General features: G+C 35.9%; 1 protein-coding gene across 5 annotated transcripts in view; it reads left to right on the forward strand.

Moving 5' to 3' along the window:
- Exn (Ephexin) overlaps positions 1 to 24,041 on the forward strand; it is a 467,843-nt gene that overhangs the window by 372,563 nt on the left and 71,239 nt on the right. For all 5 annotated transcript variants that reach the window (XM_069821311.1, XM_069821340.1, XM_069821349.1 and 2 more), the window contains one exon: positions 2,900 to 3,003. In XM_069821311.1, coding sequence (XP_069677412.1) covers positions 2,900 to 3,003 — 104 coding nt within the window. The remainder of the gene's footprint in view (positions 1 to 2,899; positions 3,004 to 24,041) is intronic.

Here is a 24,041-nt window from a genome sequence, read left to right on the forward strand (position 1 = left end):
TTGCACTAGACTGCGTACAGCACGCGCACCTCGGATATGATAGTACAGGTCTTACCAAAAGTTTAAGGACACCCCTCCATAAGTGATGTTTCACTCCTGTCCTAGGCCTAATACTTATGTGAAACCCTTAATGTTTATACAGGAACTAAATGCCTGTGAAAATAAGTTTGTACTGCAAACCCAACCTGTCTATCTTTCAAACTGTGTATTACATAACAATTTGTCTGTTGTGAAACTTACTGGAAAATTACATAATTTGTGGAAAAAAAAAATTAATTACTTCACAATGGGTTGACTTAGTTCAATTAATTTTGGAATGGCGTTAGATTATCTCCAGCCATTCTTCCACATCTCAATAATCTGCGACTTCACGTCCACACTCACAGAATGTCGGCCTATTTCCATTTTTTTCAAGGAAGTAATCCAATCTTTCCACACTTATAGCAAACTCCACAGCTGATTACTAAAAATGGAGGGAATAAGCTGATTGACCAATATTACTCACTCCCAATGTAAATGGCTATGGCAGATCCGGGCGAATTTCAAGCTCAAGAGTATTTTAGATAATGGCAATTTTTCCTAAAGGAAAAACAAAATAATTTGGTATATAATGCCTACACGAACTGCTACAAAATTTTTTAAACAAAAAGCAATAATTGTACAAGAAGTCTTCCAGATATGCCTAATTCTATCCCAAAATTCACAGGTCTAAGTTAACCCATTCTAAGTAATTAATTTTTTTCCTACAAAATATGTAATTTTTCATGTAAGGTTTCATAACAGACAAATTGTTATATAATCCAGAGTTTGGAAAATAGACAGATTGGGTTTGCAGTACAAATTTCACTTTTCATAGGCATTTGGACCCAGTATAAAATCAGAAGGTTTCACCTAAGTATAAGGACAATAGTGAAACACCACTTATGGAGGGGTGTCCTTAAACTTTTGGTAATACCTGTATGAACACTGGGACGACTAAGGGACTAAAATAGAATAAAATCAGATTTAGCGTGTTGCTGTATTGAATTTACACGTGGCCTTGACTTTATTTCTTAGTCATACGTAACTTGCTGAGTGAGAGACTATTGGAACTTGCTTATTCATTACAAAAACCAGTTCACTGACGAAATAACGTTGCGATAGCGAAGAAAGTTCAAGTGATGTGAGCATTATTTGTAATACGGTCATCTATCATATTGAAAGGATTTAGAAGGAAATGGTTTTACGTATTTTGTAAGATGATGGCAGGAAGGCGAATGGAGGCATGCTTTCAGGAGAAATTTAAAATTATATTTTTGGCCTTTAAGAGTTAAGGAGAATTTCATATGCGGGAGTCTTATTTTCTGACAACTATTTTTATAACTTTCATGTAAGCATTACGAAGTATGAATGAAAGAAATGTAGTATCAGGTGGGATAGAGAATACGAAAAATGTTTTATGTCATATGAGTAAAACAAGGAAGAGATACAAACGGCAATGAGTAGTATGTATAGGGAAAATAGAGACTGAAAAAATAGTAAATGAAGTATTAGGAATAGGGAAATTAAAGTCTGGTCCGTTTGGGTATGGATAATATTAATTTATTATTACAAAGCTATTATGATAGTAGAAAAAATTTCTTGCTGGTTATATTATGATTAAAAGATGGGAGTTTCCATATATGACAATCAACAATGCATAATCTGAAAGGACAAATGAAAATCGTAGATTATTAAAATGGCTATTACAAATCAACAGCGGACACAATGTGTTCTTTGGTATGCTAAATTTGAGTGTGTTAAAAGAGCTTCGACGTGAGTATGGTGTGCGTAATGTACCTAAATACGATTCCATAATGTTGTGGTATCGAACATTTGTAGAAACAGGTTCTGTGTTAAAAAAAACCATGCAGGAGATCGCAGGCGAAACCCAGTACGAGAAGCAGCTATCTCTTGGCTTGGTCTCCAAACTCCCCAGATCTAACCGCTCCTGACTCCGTGTAGATTTTGTTAAAGACATGTCTATTCACATAAACCCAGGAACACTGATGATCTGAGAGTAAAAATTACTCAAGCTTTTCAACAAATCATCCCTCTTATGTTGCAACGGACATGGGCTGAATTGCATCACGGTTATGAGTTTTGCAGAGTGCGCAATGGGTGTCATGTTGAGCTCTGAGGAATCTCCCATCTTTCAGTATTGTATGCACAAAGTTTCAACAAATAAAGTTCAGTATAGTAAATGTTTTACGGTATTTTTATTTTATCCATACCCAAACGGATCATGCTGTAGATTAAGATAGGTTTAGAATAATAAATAGTAACATGGTTAAAGTACGAAATACAGGACCGAAGTGATAAGTGAAATGAATGGACATGAAAGGACACAGTGTTGAATAAAGGAGGAGAAGTGCATGAGTCGTCTACTAAATTTATAAATGAAGGGTTCAGAGCCATAGTGGGCCAAGCGCCATTTATTAAAAACGGAGAAATCAAGGATTAAAGTTAAGTGACTACCATAGTTTAATGAAGATTGACATATCATTTAGTTTTAATGTGCATACTTTATATTACTTGCTATATGTTCATTGAATTATGGTAGCCTAGTCAATTTAAACTCTTGTTTGCTACGTTTTTAATATATGGCGCTTGGCCTACTATGGTTCTGAACCCTTCAAGTGTAAGTAGTTTAAGAACGGGAAGACTGGTCCGAATACAGCAATGTGAAGGACCAGCGAGACCAAGCGGTTGGGTGACAATAAATCACATCATAACTTTCTCATTTCCTAGAGGGAGTCAAATTCACGTCCATTGAATTTTGTACTTAGAGCTACTTGAACAACAGCGGAGAACATAAAAGCTTAACACTTTCTTACAGATAGAATGACAATAGTTCTGTAATCTATTTTCTTTGATACAGGAACCAGGGACGCCCCAAATGTCGTAAGAGCCCTCGCCGATCACGGAAAGTGAGGAAGTCCTGGTCAAAATCCGCCCGGAAGGCTACAGGAAACGCAGTCGGTGGTAAGTTTTCATTACATTATTACCTTTTTTTAACCGTACTAGAACTCGAAACGGAAATGGTAAAGTATCAGAAAATTGAACACATTATTTCTCATACTGACCTAGAAGCAATAAAAATGTTCATGTCAGTTATTTCAAAACTTAACGTACGGTGACATACAGGCTACATTACGATCTTTAGGCGATTAGTGTTGTAGATCCGTGGGGTTATGCTGTGCACTGCTTTAATTATACTTAGTGAAAAACAAAACGGAAGTAGTCTACATGCTAAGTAATCCTGTTTACAAGACAGTGTCTTGAATTTTTCTGCAAAATGTAAGATATTAAATATACACCCCCTAATGCAATAACAATAATCATATCTGAATACATGTGTATTCGTAATTAGCCTCTTGTAAGAAAATTCAACGGAGGAGAAATGTTCGCCCCGATATGAAGTGCAGGTAGGGATGTTCTTGGCAGTCGACTAACAGCAACTTGAGCAATATTCATTTCATTATTGCCATAGCCTGCGTTATTATATAAGGCCGGGAAATAAAGGTGATCTGGCAGCAAGAACAAGGTTTTATTTGCTTCTAAAATGTTCCGTTAGGATCTTGTCTTCTGCACAAAACGCATTTCCAAAGTTTTCTTGTTCTATTTTTTTTTTTACTGCATATGGAAAATTTATTAATAGTTGTTTTCATAGCAGGGCAAGTAAATTGAAGAAAACGTGTAAAATATTCATATTAAATTATCAAACGCTGGTTACAATAAATTAGCAAGTTGGCATATTCAGATGTAATCGCCTCGGAAATGGTTCTACCGTACAGCATTTGGATGCAGCGAACTCCTGTGTATTAAAATTCTGCGTTATAAATTTCTAAAAATCTTTTCAATGTACCAAGTGAAAGAAAATACTATGGAATCATAATAAATCTATTTAAATTGCAGATGCACGAAAAACCGGAGCCATAATTTGAAGAAATTTTACAGAGTAGACTAATAATAGATACTCAGATGGTATCCAAAGACTCGTATTCGGGGGTCCTGGGTTCAAACGTCATGGCTGGCCAATCTGACTGGGGTTTTTCATAGTTTCCCTCAGTCACGAAGGCAAATACCGGATTGGAAATTTACATGCCATGATTCATTACCGTCTTAATCACCAATATCGTAAACATTAATAAAAATAATCTATAATCAATTAAATGAACACAAACCATCTAGCTATTCTAGCCTATAGAAACAGGAACTCCTCAATAGAAACAATGGCTTATTAGTATACCCACAGATCCTAAATATGCAATATTTTATTTATTTTTTATTTGCTAGTAAGTTTGAAATGAATACAAATTAATAAATACAATGAAAGATAAACTAGTCCACTCCTGAATAAGACTCGTGCTCAGGAGGGGATTCCAATACAGACAAAAATAAAATTAAAAATTGAGAGTGACTACAGATTAAATAGTGTTTAATATGTTTAAATCCAAACTATAAATCCAATGCAATTATTTTTATTTTTTTATTAATTTGGAGAGGATTCGTGGTTGAAATATTATTGGAATAAAATTTGTTTAATAATGTTGGACCTTGACTCATGCTATGATAAAAAGCTGCATTGGTTTTACATTTTGGTTCAGGTAAACGCAGAGAATTAATATTTTTAGTTCTATATTTATGTATATACTTTTCAAAGTTATTAAAATTTCTATGAAAATATTTTAATAAAATAAAATAATACCTTTGTTTAATAATATGGCCACAGATGTTAAAGCGTGCATAAATAAACTTAACTTAACAAAAAAAACTAGCATAGTTTTTTTTTTCATAAAAAATGGACAGTGCGTTTTGGGATCACACTCTTTTATTATTATCGGGGAACTCTATCTGTAATTTTCTGTAATCACTGATTTTAATTGACAAATATTTGGCAACATGATGAATTAAAACAAACATGTAATTGTCCACATCAGTACTTTTGTATTAACAGAAATTTGTGGCATATTCATTAGTCTATATATAGTTTACGAAGGTACTAAAATTGATGACTGATTGTACTAGAACGTATGACTCAATGCACGAGTTCTAAATTTGTAGCTTTTGCTCGACTATCGTGCCATATGAGGATGAACTATTTAATACTTTATTTTCCGGTCTGGCATGACAACGTAAGCTATGGTTAGTACTAATTTTTACTGCAATTACATTTCTAACCATACCTGACGGAGGTTACTTCATTTCTCGAATTCTGATTTTACTTAAACTAAATCTTTTCTTCACTAATCGAGGAAAGAATCTGCTGCCGAAACATCTCTGCACCAACATAATAAAAATTGTAATCTACACTCGATGTTGCCATGGTTTCGCTCCAATTGTTTCTCATCCCAAACAATGCCTGATGTAAATACATGTTTCAGTACTGTACATATCTTTGTAAATATTTACATTACTAGAAACAGGTCAGCATGCTTACGTAGTGGACGTGATTTTTTCTGAAGCACAGTTACTGATGGCAATTCGCCAATACATTTTCTTGCTATTCAAATTTCTCATATTGGCCTGCATTCATAAATCCGTCTTGTTCAAGTGTGAGGGTGTGGCTTTCTGTCTTTGGGTGGATATACTGATAATGCATAATAATAGCTGATAAAACTGGAAGGAGATAAACGTTGATAACATAGCATACTAAAACGTGCATACAGTATGCTTTACTCGGGTTAAATACAGAACTTATTTCTGATTTAAGAAAGTGTGTTTAATGTTTTGAACACCAGCACTATGAAACCAATCACGAAACAAATATGACCCATTTCTGGAACACGTCCTTTGTCCATCATGATTTTTTTTCCTGCAATTTCTCAGAAATTAAGACAGCCTGCAACTTCTTTGCTTGTTCCTTACGAATTTTCTCTTTGGAATGCTAAATTATTAATGTTATGGGACCATTTCTGGCCAAATTTTACAAAACTTGTTAAGCAGAGGATTTTGAAACAATCACTAATTTTATTTTTCTTAATTTCTCTTTGTGAATTAGTATATTTTGAAATAACATTATGTCACTGTTGATAGTGATTCGTACGTCGGACGGCGACGATAAGCCTGGCTGCTCCCTTCGTGCTATTCGACAGAAGTAGGCTACGTGCCGGCACCGGGTTTCCCTTCTCCCTTCCTCATCTTCATCATCATCATCATTCATTCCAGAACTACACTTACACATACACTCACCCTAGTATACGACATAACTCTCCACAGATACACATCATCTACAGTGTGGCCCGCCGAAGTGGTGTACGACTAGAAAAATGGGTCACAGTTCCTGCCATCTATCCGCAATATGCGGAACCCGAATCACGTAAAGTGAAGTGGGTAGGCATTGGACATACATACAATACAATAGCATACATACATACATACACACACATACATACATACATACATACATACATACATACATACATACATACATACATACATACATACATACATACATACATACATACATACATACATACATACATACATACATACATACATACATACATACATACATACATACATACATTGTAAATATTATGCGGCCACTCTCATACCAGGCCTAAATATAGTTCACCATATTTTCTAGTTTAGGGTTTCAATATATCCTTGATTTCTGAACACGGTGAAATGAAGTAACTTAATCGCACTCTTCATGACCTACTATATTGCATTAGATAACTTGTCACCATAGAAAAAAATGCAATTATTACTATTAATGTTAAGAATCGATCCATGACCTGCTGTAACCTTACTAGACATTCTGTTCCCTTTGGATATCGTGGGATATGTTTTTATTATGAATAAAAGTAAATTATTCTGGAAAATGTCTTTTTGTTGTGGTAATAAATAAAATTATGTATGCAACTTGTGTATGGCGTAGACTTTTTTGCACTCGTTCCTACAAAAAAAAAAAGCTCTACTCTACAAACAAGTTACATAAATAACTATTTTAATTGATTGCCTTAAGAATTCTTAGTGTCTTTATACTTTTATTTTTAAGTTAGGCTATTGTGCATAAGAATTGTGATTATTATGAAGCAGATCTCGAAGTAAACTTAACTAATTTTTTTTTTACTTCGCTTTGTGAATTGCGTTATTTTAGTAGGTCTACTTTATTATGTTGTTGTTTAGTCAACTGTCTGAAGACACCACAAGTGACACCAACAAGGCACCATTTATGAGGCAACCAGGCCAGGAAATAATGGGGTAGAGTGGCCAGTTCCTTTCCCCCATTTTATTATGAACGCTGTGAAATTACTGAGTAAAACCTACGAGGCTCTACATTTCAATTTACAGATGCAAACATTCTTGATTTACTTCGATTTCTAAAAGTACTGAAAGTACTAACGAAATCACACGAGAAATAATTACCATGACAACGAATTTGTTTGTTTCTGATTGTTCTGCTGGTCGCGAGTCCCCTTTCCTGTAATTTGGTCTGCAAGATCGCCAGATTTTTTTTACTTGATTATTTAATGACGCTGTATCAACTACGAGTTTATTTAGCGTCGATGGAATTGATGATCGCGAGATAATATTTTGGCGAGATGAGGCCGAGGTTTCGCCATAGATTACCTGACATTTGCCTCGGAAAACAACCCAACCAGGGAATCAGCTCAACCGAGAATCGAACCCACGCCCGAGCGTAACTCCGGATCGGCAGGCAAACGCCTTAGCCGACTGAGCTACGCCGGTGGCCTCGCCAGATATTAACCGAGTAGTCTATTGCTTGTGCTATCTGAAGGAAAGAGTGTTATTAAGCAAACCTACGACAATAATTGATGAGATGAAGCACTCCATCGCACACACTGTGGCAGATATTCCAGGACACGAACTCAGAGCACTGAAGAGAGGTTGTTACTATTACAAGAACAAAATGGTGGACACATACAACATTTGCGATGAAGTTATGGAAATATGTGGTGATGCAAAAAAAATCTCATTTCTTGTGTAATATACCATTGCAAGAATTTTTAAGAATGTGTAGGAAATATGAGAAATTAAAATTAGGCTATCTTACTTTTGAAAAACTCTACTCAAAAGACAGTTATTGATCCCCTTCACATTGTTTTCTCTTCATGTATGATGTTTATAATACCGGGACTACAAAAATAGAATAGTATACTTTTCCTTTCAAGAACGAACTGCAAAGGTTACACCGATAATAATGTGGTTGAAGGAAAATATCTTTGCTTGCTGTGGATATACAGACTTACGTTGTCAATATTGTACTACATTAACATAACGAGATAAGCTGTTATCACTAACGCGTACACCCGTACTGAATACTAAGTAGGGAGCATGTTTGAATACTTACCTCATTCACCGTAATTTTACAAGAAATTATGAAATCTGTGTCCTTTAAAAGAGGTGTCATTCATGAAGTTGTAACGGCACTTAACGAAGTTAATTCTTGGTTTTTCTTTAAGCCAAAAAAGGGAAGGGAACAGATGTCCGATTTCAGTAATTACGTTGCTAAAGAAGTTTGAATTCTAAGGAACGTCGTAGTAGCTATAGTGACTATAAATAATAATAATAATAATAATAATTTATTATTATTATTATTATTACTATTATTATTATTAGACTGTTATCATTATTTTTATTGATGTATTTATTTAACCTGGCGGAACTATTATCATTGCAAATAAAATTTTCACTCTTTGCCTATGGAGCTATTCAGTCCATCTGGTCACGTACCAATATCGTGGATGCAGAAAGATTTGCAGTAAGTTCAATTTAATTTTCACAGACAGGCAAAACAGATGAAAGGAGAGCAATGTTGAAATTTGTTCCATGTTAAACTGTCAATGAGCGTCTTTAAATGAAATAAAACGATATTTGTCTGGAATACTGATTTGATTTTAAATGCATATCGGCCTCTCTGTCTTAACAAGTGCATACCTTTTGAAATGTTTATATATTCCTTTACATATTTATTATTTTCAAGAATTTTATCTGGAAAATGCAGAAGATGCACTTGTTAATACATCGATAACATTGAATTTCTACCGCAAAACTTTCCATGAAAATGTTCCATCCCAAAACGCTAAAAATTGCTACTCTGTAACATTAAAAATGGTAAAAAAAAAAGAAGACGCTAAATTTGATGTTTAAATGGCTAAATTTTAAGTTTTAAGTTGCTAAAATCTATCAGCTCTGATGACGATGATGATGATGATGATGATGATAATAATAATAATAATAATAATAATAATAATAATAATAATAATAAAACCATATTATGAGACTAGAAGGTTAAAATATAATTACAAAAATAAAAACGCAAACAAGAAAGTGGATTTTCTTAATTTGTTACCATTATTTGACCATAGTTTCCCCTTCATTCTTGGATACTCTCTTTCAACAGTTGTATAATCACGGTCTTACTAATAAAAACTGTCTTATACTTATACAATGAGTAGCTCGTTTATAAGTCGTGTGTAAATTCTTTACTAATAATCGCTACATACGTCGTGTATAATAGTACAACTGTTACACAACTACATCATAGTTTCGTCATTACTTCATTACGAAAGGTAATAGAATGTCTGAGGTTCTCTATTGCTTCTGGTAGAGCGCTCTAGTGTGCCGTGTTAAGTATCGATATTAAAGCTGGCTCTGATTGATTACCACACTGTATTTTGGTCAAAGAGTGCAAGCTACAGCAATAGTATTCTGTACAATTATTCTGTACTCTTTGGTTTGTTCTTTTGTGGTTACAAGGCAAGCATCATAATAAAGTGACATTTGATACGAACAGCTGTTAGAGGGGCGGCCATTTTTTCTCTATATACAACGCTTAAACAAGGAGTTTCGCGTATATAACTACTGCAAAAGAATTCCCATTGTATACTTACAGGTTGTTTATACATCCATCGCTTATGCATGGTTTATTAGTAACGTTTTCTGTCCCAACTCTGCATAAGTCTCGTATAAAAACTATACACGGTTTATTAGTAAGACCGTCACCTGAATAAGTTATAACCGTTTTAATATGTTAATATTATGGTAAACTACGTGGCTGACTAGTTTCAACGTGGTGTCAGTCACTGTCTGAAGCCTAGATTAGGACACCACGTCGAAACTATCCAGCCAGGTAATTTACCATAATATTAACACAGTAAAGCATAAGGCGAGTCTATCTAAAATGAAGGAAGTATTCTAAAAATGAAAGGAACATAAGCACTATTGGGTTCTAAGAGTCACACTTCTAGGAGTCATATCTGAGAAAGAATGTAGGACTAATACATACGTTCCCTTCCATCCTGTATATTAATACACGCACAATTTCGAGGATTAGGTCATATGACATGTTCACGCCTCTTTCCTGCGATCATTTTGAACAAATATTAAGGATTCAGATGTAGTCGGATTCCTTTGTAACGCTTAAAATAGCACAGATGAACCAGAAAATAGGGACACAAAATATTGGAGGGTATTACGTCCTTTCCTTGGCTAGAGATGCTACAACTCGAATCAAGGCAGATGACTTCAAAAATTCAAGTAACTTTCTATTAATATTGTAAAATAATTCACTTTCTTGCCTTGTACTCAAGTTCTCGACTAGTCACAAAAAATATCCAGTAATGATACTTTGTTAGGTCAGTTCGCATTCCATAGCAGATGACGAAACCTCACAAGGCAACAGAGGTGATCGAAGTTCTTTTTTTATTCCATGAAGGTCGCACTTTTAGGATTTCTTAATTTCCTGAACCGTGAACTGCGGGCGACCTAGTTACCATTTAAATTAGGGCCAGTGTGGTGTTACAACATTGTGATGTTTCACACGCGTCTGACAATGAAAACAGCAAGTACGATACAATACAGATTCTAAAGCTAAGATTGCTGCATTTACTTTTATACGAATAAGAACTAGCGTTTAAGCCACATTTGTCGCACTTTTGCCACTCGACTTCTAAAAATACAACAAACTTTGCATGTAAATTTTAAAAAATGACAACCACACTGGACTTCAGAAACGAAGGTGGTAATGTAGAAAATGAAATCAGAGATGTGTTTGAACTAATCTGAATTTAAATGAAATGCTGATGGCATGGACAATGTTCAAAAAGGTATTGCGCAATAGATTTCAGGAACTGACTTCAAAGAGTTGGTGCAATTCATATAAGTTAAGTAAACAATGTTTTTCTAATCGATTTATATAATTCCATCGCATACTGTAAATTGTGAGCGAGGATTTAATTGCATGAATCTTGTAAAAACTGGAATTAGAAACCGCCTTTCAGTAAAAAGAGTTGGCACTCTGCTAACAATAAATCTTGAAGGGCCTACTAGTAAAGAATTTCAGGGTGCTATATATAGACATTTCGCTAGCCCGCGCTACGAGCGTGCTAAACTAGCCCCGACTATCGACTGATTACTTGTACAGGATTCATATCATATATATCATATCATATCATATCATATCATATCATATCATATCATATCATATCATATCATATCATATATCATATATCATATCATATCATATCATATCATATCATATCATATCATATCATATCATATCATATCATAACACTAACAGTGGTTTATGAATACGAAAAACGTTAGTTCGCTGATCATCCACCGGAAGCCCGCGCTAAGAAAGTCTATGAATACGGCCCTCAGTGTTTAGAGTACTTATAAAATAACGTATTTTAATGTGGTGTAAATTCAGCAGTAATTGATTCTAAACATACCTATGTCTAATGATATAGTTATATAAGTACCGTCAACGTGGGCTACTTTGACCCTTAAGGTGTTACTTGAACCCAGAAGAAAAATAATGTTTACTTACCATTGGAGTAACTTAGATGAAAATATTTGTACAGATGAAAGTTTGCAGAGAAAAAAAAAAAACACAACTTTCGACACCAAACTGTTATTTTACATCGACGAAAACATTTTTTTTCTTCTGGGTTCAAGTAACACCTTAAGAGACAAAGAGCCCGCGTTGACGGTATATCCAGAGTGTGGTAAGATGGATTGAAAGTAATAAAACTCCAAGAAATAAATTACATAACTTTTTGTTTCTGCATATTTTATTAATTTTATCTTTCTGCGCAATTATATATAATACTGCACAAGTATTTCGCAATTTGCACAAATACAATTTTTCATTTGTACGTTTTTGGGGCAATTATTTATTTTATAGCTTAAACCTTGGTAAGAACTGATATATCGTCAACGTAGTCTTCATCATTTTATGTATTCTAACAAGAAAGAGGGAACGTGATCTTTTCGGCTTTCTCTGCTTTAAAATTCTCTAACAAGGAGAAAAAGCGGTCTTGGGATCATCAATTTTCATTATACTGCTTCGTATGAAAAATAAAGACGTAAAATAATTAAACATATCAAAATTTGTCGAGTTATTGACATTGTATTTTTGTGTGCGTACGTGCGTGCGTGTGTGTGTGTGTGTGTGTGTGTGCGCGCTTCCTCTTCACTTAATATATTTACATTTTTGTCAGTTATTCTAATTAGCTCAGTACACAGCCGTGACAATGGTAATGGAGAGAGTTTATTTTATGTTATGTTGAAGTATTAGGTATTTATTTTTATAGAAATATCCCTTAATTTGTTACTGATATATTCAGGACAGCACATATGTTTGTAATGTGGCTGTAATCACTATTCGTATTTATACAGAGTGTCACAAAAAATTGGGACAAACTTCGTGGGGTTCTAGGGGAGAACATTTTAGTAAGTTTGAGATAAAGAATCCTTTGGGCGCTGTATCATTGTAAACGTTCTACCCATTTACCCTTGTAGGTAGGCAACCCAGTATGTATTAAACTTGAACCAACGGGTGAGCGTATATTGACGCCGCTAGCAGACACTTTGAACACTTGCTGTGGTGTTGTCACCTTGTTTTCTTTTTACTTTTTTTTTCTCTTCACAACTTCATGAAATGTGTTGCTTATTAATACCAATTGTTTTGTTTTAATACATGTTTGGTACATTCTAATGCAATTTAATATACTGCACTTTATATTGACATTTAATTTAATTAACTTTGTATATTGATACAAAACATTAGGGTCTACTATGTGCTCAATAATACAGCTCCAAGTGCTCTACATTTAATCCTGCTCAGATAGCATGCAGCTATAAGGGAACGAGCTTACAATGACGTAGCGCCAAAAGGATGATTCAAAAGATATACAGTCCCTATCTCAAATTACTGAAATGTCCTACTCTACATTCGCACGAAGTTTGTCTCAATCTTTTTGTGATATTTTGTACGGTATAGCCTATATGATTATTTAAAAGTTGCGAAACATTTTAAACTCATCTCACTTTGTGAAGATTTTTCAAGGTTGTGTTGGAAAAAAGGCAAAGCCTTGCAATTAGACAGTAGAACGACTCTGCCATTGCCTCATCTAGCGTTCACATACCTCTTCCCCCGACACACCAAGATGTTTTCTGAGAGGTTATGGCAACGATGCGTGCAAGTGAGAAGGTATGCATTCCTTTTTCATTAAAAAAATTCTGTGCCAACATAAACCAATCGGAATTTAACAAGGATATAGGACGAGTGGTACCATCTACCGGTGTAACAAGAGTGCAGGACCAGTGATGTCATCTATCGGTGGAAGAGAGAATTTCTTTCTGTACATATGAAATGTGGAATTTTTCCCGTTATTAATGAAGATATTATATTCAGGTAAAAAGTAATACAACATTTTGTTCTTAAGATGAAAGTACAAAGGAATAACAACCACACTATAGACAAACTTAAGAGGCAATATTATAAAAAAAATTGAAAATATTATTTCATTAAAAGATGTAGGGAATGTATGAATACAAACAGACACTAGTTTAAAGAAGTTCTGTAATGCAGGTTAGTATTTATTATGAAATGAAAATAGTATTAATCGAAGTTGTATGCCTTAAATTACGGTAATGACGCAGTCTACGCCTGCCATGCAAGCATGTCTGATAAGCGTGTTCCTGATCAAAAGCAGAGTCCAACTCTTTGTAGTTCTTGGTACTCTTAGCAACTGATCCAAGTGATATGTTCCTCTTTCATTACCTCTCATCATGATCGAAAGGGCGTATGGTAGCGTCGAGGTTAAGGCAGTTCGATTCCCGAAGAGGTCATGGATTTTCTCCATTGATATAATTCTTTCGGCCGTACTATGGCTCTGGGATTTACTTATACTAACAGAAATACGTACTGGAGGCATTTCTTTGGCGGTAATGGCGGCGAGCATGTAAGACTGACATCCCTACTGCCATTAATGCCGATTGTCTGTAAAGGTGGGGGCCTTAACCTCCCACCACCCTATGGCCAGATTTGGCCTGTAATGGCCTGGGGTTGGCTTTACGTTATCTCATGATGGAGCGGAAACCGAATATTTATATTTCTCTGAGATGGTACTACAACTAAGGCGGAAGCATAATGCATCAAACATTCAGTCTCAGACCGCTTGATGTGACAGTGATTACACGCATTGTTATGAGGCTGCATCGTATTGCATCGGACATACTGTCTCGGACAGGACAGTTTTGTCTCGGACCGTCCGATGTGACAGTGATTACACGCATTGTTATGAGGATGCATCGTATTGCATCGGACATCCTGTCTCGGACAGGACAGTTTTGTCTCGGACCGTCCGATGTGACGGTGATTACACGCATTGTTATGAGGATGCATCGTATTGCATCGGACATACTGTCTCGGACAGGACAGTTTTGTCTCGGACCGTCCGATGTGACAGTGATTACACGCATTGTTATGAGGATGCATCGTATTGCATCGGACATCCTGTCTCGGACAGGACAGTTTTGTCTCGGACCGTTCGATGTGACAGTGATTACACGCATTCTTATGAGGCTGCATCACATTGCAACGGAAGATTATCCCATGCAGAATGCTGCAGCCTCATAAGAATGCGTGTTGCCTAATCACCGTCACATCGGACGATCCGAGACAAAACCGTTCTGTCCGAGACAAAATATTCGAAGCAGTATGCTCCCGCCCTAAGCAATTCTTAAAAACATAGGAAATGATAACGTTCAATCTTCTCTAACATATTGAATCAGTTGCTGGGTAAGATATTTTTGAATAATTTGCATACAGAATTTGTTATACAGTACTACTGTCTTCGCATTACAATAAATAAATGAATGAAATTTGCAATAAGATCGTACAAGGAAATTGTCGACAATCGAGAACCAGGCCCAAGAAAAAAGAAAGTAAGTTTTATACACCAGAAAATAGGATGAGTTAATGGGGAGAATCTAAAATACATATGCATGAAAAGGTTGGCAATATTAGGCCTAAGTTAAATATTGCAACGCCTGTTTCAGTTAACGTAACAAGTTCTGTCTCACCTTGTCTCTCTCCCTCTAGCTTGACAGCTGGTAATTTTTTTAATACAAAGCAACAGATACACGGATACTTTGATGTAGAATCGTTATTTTTAATTGCACCTGGGACAGTGGCTATTTCCCTATGCAAAGATTAATTTCTGGTCCTACAGAATGTATCTGTTATGGTAACAATGGTTATTAGAGGAGAAAAATTCGCTCCGGCGCAGGGGATCGAACCAAGGAACCGGGTTCGATCCCCGGCGCCGGAGCGAATTTTTCTCCTCTAATGACAATGAATATTTTCCGTTGTCAATATGATATTCTGTATTGTATGTGGAAACTCTGTGCCAATCCCATACCTCAGGATTTTGATACTGTAGGTCAGATAAAAAAAAAACAGTCCAGATGAATAGATAAGTCTTGATTAGAGAAAGTTTAACTTTCAAGAAAGATGAAGAAGAACATGGCTGAACATGCTGTATAGATGTATAGTCTGGATCTCTCTGTAATAACTTCGGACTTCTTTGTTATTCTCAACATTGTAGCATATATTTATTTACTTATAATGTACAGCGACCTTCGTAAATTATGCTGTAAAATTCACTTGTAATCTTTTCGCTTGCTGTTTCAACGGAAGAAGCCAATCCTGGACGGCTCCGTTCAGCTCAATTTAGAGATGGATGAAGAGCTGTGGAGTATTGTTCAGAATAAAAGCTCTCTTCCTGTTCGTCTCGTTATATAAGTATGAACATTTCCTTTGTTTGAATTTGGCATCCAATTCTATATCAAACTTCCACATTTCTTTGAGTCAAGACAAATATTGTAAACAGTTCATTTTTTTAACTTTGCACTTATTTGATTTCAAATTTATACCAGTAGAAACGGCAGTTATGATAAGTTTAATATATACGAGTAAAGCTGGATAAACTTTGAAAAATCAATACACAACGGTATTTTATACCAATAACGGATTTATAACTTAAATGAAATAATTCAAGAGAACAAAATTACTGATATCAGCATATTCGTGTTTTAAAATGCTAACAAGGTAAGGTACATTAGTCAATTCCTGAACTACAATCATAAACAGATTTCTTCACAAACCGTAACTCTTTTAACAGTTAGCTACACCTTCGATTAAATACATTAATTTTTTTTAAGGGAGTTCGGAATCGCCTATCCCCACAATGTTAAATTTCATCAAGTTCATGACCCATTTTCTCAGAAACTTTCATATGTAGAAAGATGAAACTTTTACATGTTACAGGAAGCCTGTTGATGATTTAGACACAAGTAGGCTACGTTTAGTTATTATAAAATCTTTACAAATTTAAATGTTTTTATTACGAAACTGAATTTTGGAAAGAATATTTTCTACCTTCTTTTCTTGTGGCACTGGTACATACAGCATCAAGAGGAACTCTCTGCTACATTCCGATTCAAGGAGAAGACGAGTATCGGACACTGAAAAAGAAGGAAATAAAACTTTAGAAGAGATTGATTTCTGACTCATCTATTAAATATCATGACCAGTTTTGTGTGTATAAGAATGTTCAACCTCAATACCAGTTTAATTCAACTGCATTATAACGAACAATTTTGGCGGCTCATTTCCAGTTCGCTACAAATGAATTTTACTGCATATTCAAAGAAAAATAATTCTTCTTCCTATTTGCATTCTAGACATACCATTAGAATTCCTTATAATGGAATTTTACTACAACATTCAGGCGGCCTGGGTTCGAACCCCGGTCAGATCGTGATGGAATTTGTGGTGGACAAAGCAGTCGTTGCATAGAGTTTTCTTGAGGTACTCCCGTTTCCCTCTATCATTCCACCAACACACTCCACTTCTCCCCTCATTTCATCTGTCATCCGCAATAGTAAAAATAGGCTGGGGTGAAGTCTTGGGGTAGTACAGGTTTCCGATGTTGATATAGAAAGAGCTTGGAGCTCCGGGCCCTAGTGCTCATCAGGCTATTCGCATGCGGACGGCACCTAGCTCTATCAGGGACTGAGGCAGAATGGACCACCTGTCAGTGTTGGCTGATCAGGAAGGGCTTGGGGCTTCGGACCCGGGGATTTATCAGGCTATTCGTCTGCGAAGCGGAACTTGGCTCTATCAGGGCTGGGGAAGAATGGTTCAACGAATTTTGCACTATTCAGTTAGTGACATTTCATTTAGTGTTCTACCCAAGGTGAGGTATTTCACTGCAAACCCAGTTTTCTCCAGTCTTTCCTATTTTCTGCCTTCCTCTTTGTTTCCGCATAATGTCGTCTATCATCTGATATCTTGTTTCACCTCGAACTCTTTTCCCGTTCACCATTCCTTCCAGTCCATCCTTCAGTAGGCAGTTTCTTCTTATTCAGTGACCCAACCAATTAATTTTGCTCTTCCTGATCAGTTTCAGCATCATTCTTTCTTCACTCACTCTTTCCAACACAGCCTCATTTCTTATTCTGTCTGTCCACTTCACACGGACAAAAATAATGCAATCAATATAAAACGAGGATACAATAATATTAACAAGATTTGAGAACCTAATGAGCAGCGCTAGTGTTCGGTAGAATATAAGGCAAACTTGGCTAATTTCGCAGTATCTCATATTCCATTCTTCTCCATAGTTAGTGACAGAGCTCCTTAAATTTGTATTCTAGATATACTATTCGAATTCGTTACAACGGAATTTTACTGTATATTCTTGACATAGGCCTAATATTGAATTTGTTTAAACGAAATTTTACATATATTCAAAGAGCAAATCTTCCTGTTTGTATTCTAGATATGTCATTGGAAATACGAGTAATTACGGGTATAACGGAATCTTAATATATATCGAAATATCAATTTAATTTCAAGAAGTAGACGATGAAGATGGTTCGGCCATATTCTGTGTAACAAAAGTTTATTACAACAAGCACTGCTTGGACTTCCAGGCGGCACAATACCTTTGGGTAGACCAAATGCTGTGGGATCTTCAACAAGTGAAATTAAATGAATATTATGGCCGTGATAGACAAGCGTGGATGACATTATCTTGTAGACGAGACAGGTTTTTACTTGGCCACGATTGTAATTTTAATTGAGAGTAGTTCTTACCTCTATTTGTGATTTAGACGTACCATTCAAATTCGGTATACTGTATATTCAAAGAGTAGTCCTTTCTATTAGCTATATTCATACCATTCGATTCGTTATAACAGAATCTTCCTGTATATTCAAAGTGTAGCAGTTCTTCATATTTGCATTATAGATAGATCATTCGAATTCGTTATAACAGAATCTTCCTGTATATTCAAAGAGTAGTTCTCTCTATTGTATTCATGCCATTCGAATTCGTTATAATAGAATTTTACTGTATATTCAAAGAGTAGTTCTCTCTATTATATCCATGCCATTCGAATTCGTTATAATAGAATTTTACTGTATATTCAAAGAGTAGTTCTCTCTATTGTATTCATATCATTCGAATTCGTTATAACAGAATCTTGCTGTAACTTATATTCAGAGAGTAGCAATTTTTCCTATTTGTATTCTAGGCGTATCATTCGAATTCGTTATAATATAATTTTACTGTATATTCAAAGAATAGTTCTCCCTGCTTCTATTATAGACATATCTATATTACGTTAAGTTGGATTTCAACAAGAGTTACCAGTCGTGAGTTACATTTGATTAGAGCTCATGGCTGGAAAGGTTGAGGACCTCTGGCTTAGCCTGCAGTGTCGCGCTTTCTGGTTCGGACTGTACTTGCAACTTCCTCTTGTCTAGTGCCTTTGTAATGATATTAACATTCACTGCCGCCCTCAACAAAATCTGCACTCCTCGCATAGAGTGCATGTTGCTTCCCGTCTGATTAATTAAACAGTATACTGAGCAACTGGTCCAGTGTGGGCATTCTAGCGTCACGGAACAGAAGCGTAGAGCTGCATCATACAGAAGAAAAGTGAACGAACGCATAACATTTTGTAGCAAGACTCTTGTGATAAAGGTACTGTATTAGGCAAATACATATTATGTATAGCATATGAAGGCATGCTCACTACTGAATCTAGTTATTTGGTACTAATTTCAGAAAGGAAAACGTAATAGCACTGAAGAGAAAATTACTAGAATAGTTTTCGCAATATTTTGACTGTTATTAGATCATTTTATGATGTTAATGCTTAACTAAACACGATGTTTGCATCTTTAAACTGAAATAAAACTTCCACATGAATTCAATGTACACTTACACGAAACTTAACAGATCAAAACCAAAGTAACTGGAGCAAGTGATAAAAATGCATTCAGCAGTTTTTATAAAATCGGAGAAAATTTCTGTATATAATAACATTTGGAGTATCTTTTTCCTTGAAATTTTGACTCCGCGTTGAATTAGTTCCTTGGAGCATTTTATTAATATACATGTTAAGCAGTTTCGGTGATAGTTCACATCCTTATCTTACCTTTTTTTAGTTGGAAATGCTTTTGATTTTTTTCACTTGAAATTTTGGATTTTATCTTTGATCTAACAAAGACTTTGAATGGATTCAATTAATTATACGCATGAAATATTTTTTATTGTTGTTGCATTTTAAACTATGTAACATCATTTTTGTATCCAATACACATTTTTCAAGTATTGTGAGGCATTTTGAATCCCTAGTGTGTTGTAATTTTACCAGCAGCAATGAAAAATAAAAATCTTCTTAAAAAAATCGATTCATTTTCCCCGGAAAATGGTACGTGATGGGCCAATTTGGATTTTAAATTAAGATTTAGGGTACGCATATTAGTAATATTTACCTATTTTTATTTCGGAGCAAGACAAAAAGTAAAAATTTGTTGTTCAGTGTTATGTTTTGCGGATTTTGCTAAAGCATGTATTTCTTTAGAGATTGGAAAACTAATGGCATACGTAGATATAAACAAATTACGATTAATAATTCAGGATAAATTGCTTTATATAGATAGAAAAAGGCAAGATAGGAGACACACACACACACTTTCTCACTCTCACTCTCACACTCACACACACACACACACACACTCTCTCTCTCTCTCTCTCTCTCTCTATCTCTCTCTTCGGTGTCAGGAATATTGAAAACGGGCATTCATCTGGAAATGCCGAAATCGATTTTTTTTGCTGCATTACAGTACTTTTTTTTTACGTATACTTCATGTAATGAGAAAGTAAAAATCACTATTCATTACATTGCATTACCAAGTACGCGATATGTCGAGTCTCTTTTTCAGACATTTCCGCGTGATAATACGAGCTCTGCAGTCATTTATCACGAAGAAAGAAGGTTATTAAACCCATCCTTGTTCACTGCGCCGTTTCGGGATGTGAAATCGTTGTCATCAACGAGTCTAAACGAAGTGTAATGGCGACTAGACGAGCGAGATGAAATTGGCGGGATCTCGGCACGAGCTGAACATCATCAGCGGTCTGGCGCTCGGTGTCGAAACGCGTGAGTGCGTGCAATGTGCTCTCCAAGGTCCAGCCATCCCATCTGTATTTGGGCTAATTGAACAAGTCTCCTAGAAATGTTTCAAAATAACTAGTAAACAGATTATTAAGAACATGGCCGTGCCCCTTTCTATATTATCGAAACACTATTCTGCATACTGATGTGCGTGATGGCGAATTATGGAGTAGGAGAGGAATTATGACACAGGTCTACTAGAGCTCTGCACGGGCTCGGGTTGAAATTCACTTATACGTGTCGAGTTCGGGCCTTAAAGAAACGTAAATAATTTTTTTCCGCGAATTATATACGGATTAAATAATACCACAGCCTAGTACATACCTGCACAAACAGCGCTCAACGAGCGCGCGCGCTCCTTCGGAGCGGGAGAGCTGTGTTTACCGCTCGCCGAAACGGAGAGGAAGATACGTCAGAATGACATAGACTTGCTATAGGTAGAGGAGAGGGAAATGACCACTCAGTTACCTAGTGGAGTGCAGTGTGTAGGCCTATTCTCAGTAACTGTTTCACGTTGCTTACCTACTGCTACAGTACAGTATGGAGGAATCTAAAAGACGGAACGTAATGTTTAACATTTAACGATTTACAGCTCGAACTTATTGATCTTCAATGGGACCTAAGGGCTAAAGAACGTTCGAATAATACTACTAGCCTGGTTGAGTTTTACAAGACTAGACATTAGCAATAATATCCACGACTACACAGGCTGGCTGTGAAAATGATTGCTATGTTTGGCTCAACATTTATATTTGTGAGCAACTTACTGTTTTCTGTAATCAACTTTAATACAGGCAGACATCGAACATCTGTAACTGATGTTTCATTATGATCAGTAGGCTACTGTTCCTTTCAGTTGCCAACAGCATAAAACCTCGTTTTGATGTACTGATAAATAAAAGTATAACAAAATGATATTGTACATTTAAGTAGCTATAGAATTTCTATTCCTTCTGTAAAATAAATATTTATTTATTAATTAATAATAGTCCAATATAGTTTTGCAAACAGTGAACGGGAATTCATTTCATAAAGACTCTTACTGTATTTCCTTTTGTGTATATTTTGTACGAGATCACCCCTTCTTCCAGTCCACCCTTATACAGAGCGCAGCTAATATCTGCATTCCGCTCATGAGCTGTGAACCGGCTCGGAGAGCGCAAACCTTGTGCAGGCCTGGCCTAGTATATACAGTCACGAAACTCAATACATAGGGAATATGCATCCATAGATAGTTGCTAACCACTAGGATCGCTACTATCGCCTCATTACAGACAATGCGAAATAGTACCGGCACAGTCTATTGTTCCTAGTACCCTCAACAACTCAAGCTTCGTGACTGTGTATACTAGACTGTGATAATACCAAGATTTTAATGCATGTACCATTAGATGTCCACCCATCCGGAACAGTTGACTATCGATATCGTAACTTACTGTTTAGTTGGACTTTATATTTCGTAACGGCATTTGTCTCGTCCTTACCATCTCATAGACACAGAGCATTGGTTATCATTCTGTTTCACCTTGCAGTCTGGGAGATTACTCTTTCTCATACTCCTACTAGAATGGTAGCTCTCACAGCTGTTCCTGACCCCTGTACCTCTAGCTAGTCTTCGGGTTTCGGATCGGGCTCGGGTGATAATTATAAGCTAATCTCGGATTTCGGGTCGGGTTCGAGTCTGGTTCAGATCGGGCCGGCCCGTGCAGACTTCTAAGGCCTACATAGAAAAGAAAATGTCACTGAGATGACACATACTTTCTTATTAGGCCTGTACGTTCTTATGCCTTTCACAGTATTTCATTTTTTCCTTTTTTATTAATGTTTTTAGGCAGCCATTTGTAAAAGTAGATATTATAACGAAAGGCAAGCGCGTTAAAAATTGACTATTACAATGTAGCGTGCGAAAAGTATTTTTAACACAGACTTTCAACTATTTTCACCCATTGTCAATTGTGTCCCACCAAATGTTACACAGCAGCAAACACAACCAATCAATAAAGCGATCAAATGATGGCAGGCTTATGTTAAAAAATGACTAATTTTGATTAAAAAACGTACACAAATAAAAGAAATTGCTTTAGCAACGAGTGCTGATAGTTTCGTCGAGTGTCAATGAGTGGTTGATTGGCTGTATGGCGCTCGCTTGGAATTATCTGATTAATGCAGACAGACAATTACTGAAAATAAGGACAAACATAGGATTAATTTATTTTAGTTTAGTAGGTTATTTTACGACGCTTTATCAACTTCTTAGGTTATTTAGCGTCTGAATGAGATGGTGATAATGCCGGTGAAATGAGTCCGGGGTCCAGCACCTAAAATTACCCAGCATTTGCTCATATTGGGTTGAGGGAAAACCCCGGAAAAAAACCTCAACCAGGTAACTTGCCCCAACCGGGAATCGAACCTGGGCCATCTGGTTTCGCGGCCAGACGTTCTAGCCGTTACTCCACAGGTGTGGACCGGATTAGTTTACTGAAATACAAATTAAAATGGATTTTATTATAGGATAGAGATGAAATTACTGGATACCGACATATTTTGCGCTAGAATAAGAGAACTGTGGTATTTACAAGAACACATATCTGAATTACTGCGCAAGTGCGTAGTAAGTTTGTGTTTGAATTACATTTTATTTAAACAGTCCCTGATATTAGCAAGTAGCGAATTCCAGAGTCTTGGCAGGACTATTGTGAAACGTGTACTTACGCGAAGATATCGAAATCGATTTTTATTCTAGCGTCACATAACTTTCGCTATTAAAAAAGTGAAAAGGAAAGTGTACAACCGTGAAATTTTGCAGTCTATTACACTTTTACTACGTCACACTACTTTTGACCAATAAAACGGTACGAAAGGACGTCTTTCAACCAATCATGGCTGCTTATCGCACAATTTTATCGTGTCCCTAGCATTTGTTTAATTTTATCACTACCCTAGCATTTGTTTCTTTGTTTGCCAACATTTCAAACTGCACTGGTCTGGACGTCAAAAAACAGAAAATTACGAACCACTCCAGTCAATGCACAGCACTTTCAAATGTGACTCACATTGGCATTCAAGAACATGAATTAATAAAGATCACTGGTCATAGCTATGCATCTTCCCTGAAACCCTATTTACAAATAAATGAAGAGCACCATTCGGAAATCCTGAATAAGTTGAGGGATACATCATGTATATCACCGAGTTCTTTTCTTTTACGCACACGTCCAATATAA

Source organism: Periplaneta americana, chromosome 1, assembly GCF_040183065.1.
Source record: "Periplaneta americana isolate PAMFEO1 chromosome 1, P.americana_PAMFEO1_priV1, whole genome shotgun sequence".
Lineage (NCBI taxonomy): Eukaryota > Metazoa > Arthropoda > Insecta > Blattodea > Blattidae > Periplaneta > Periplaneta americana.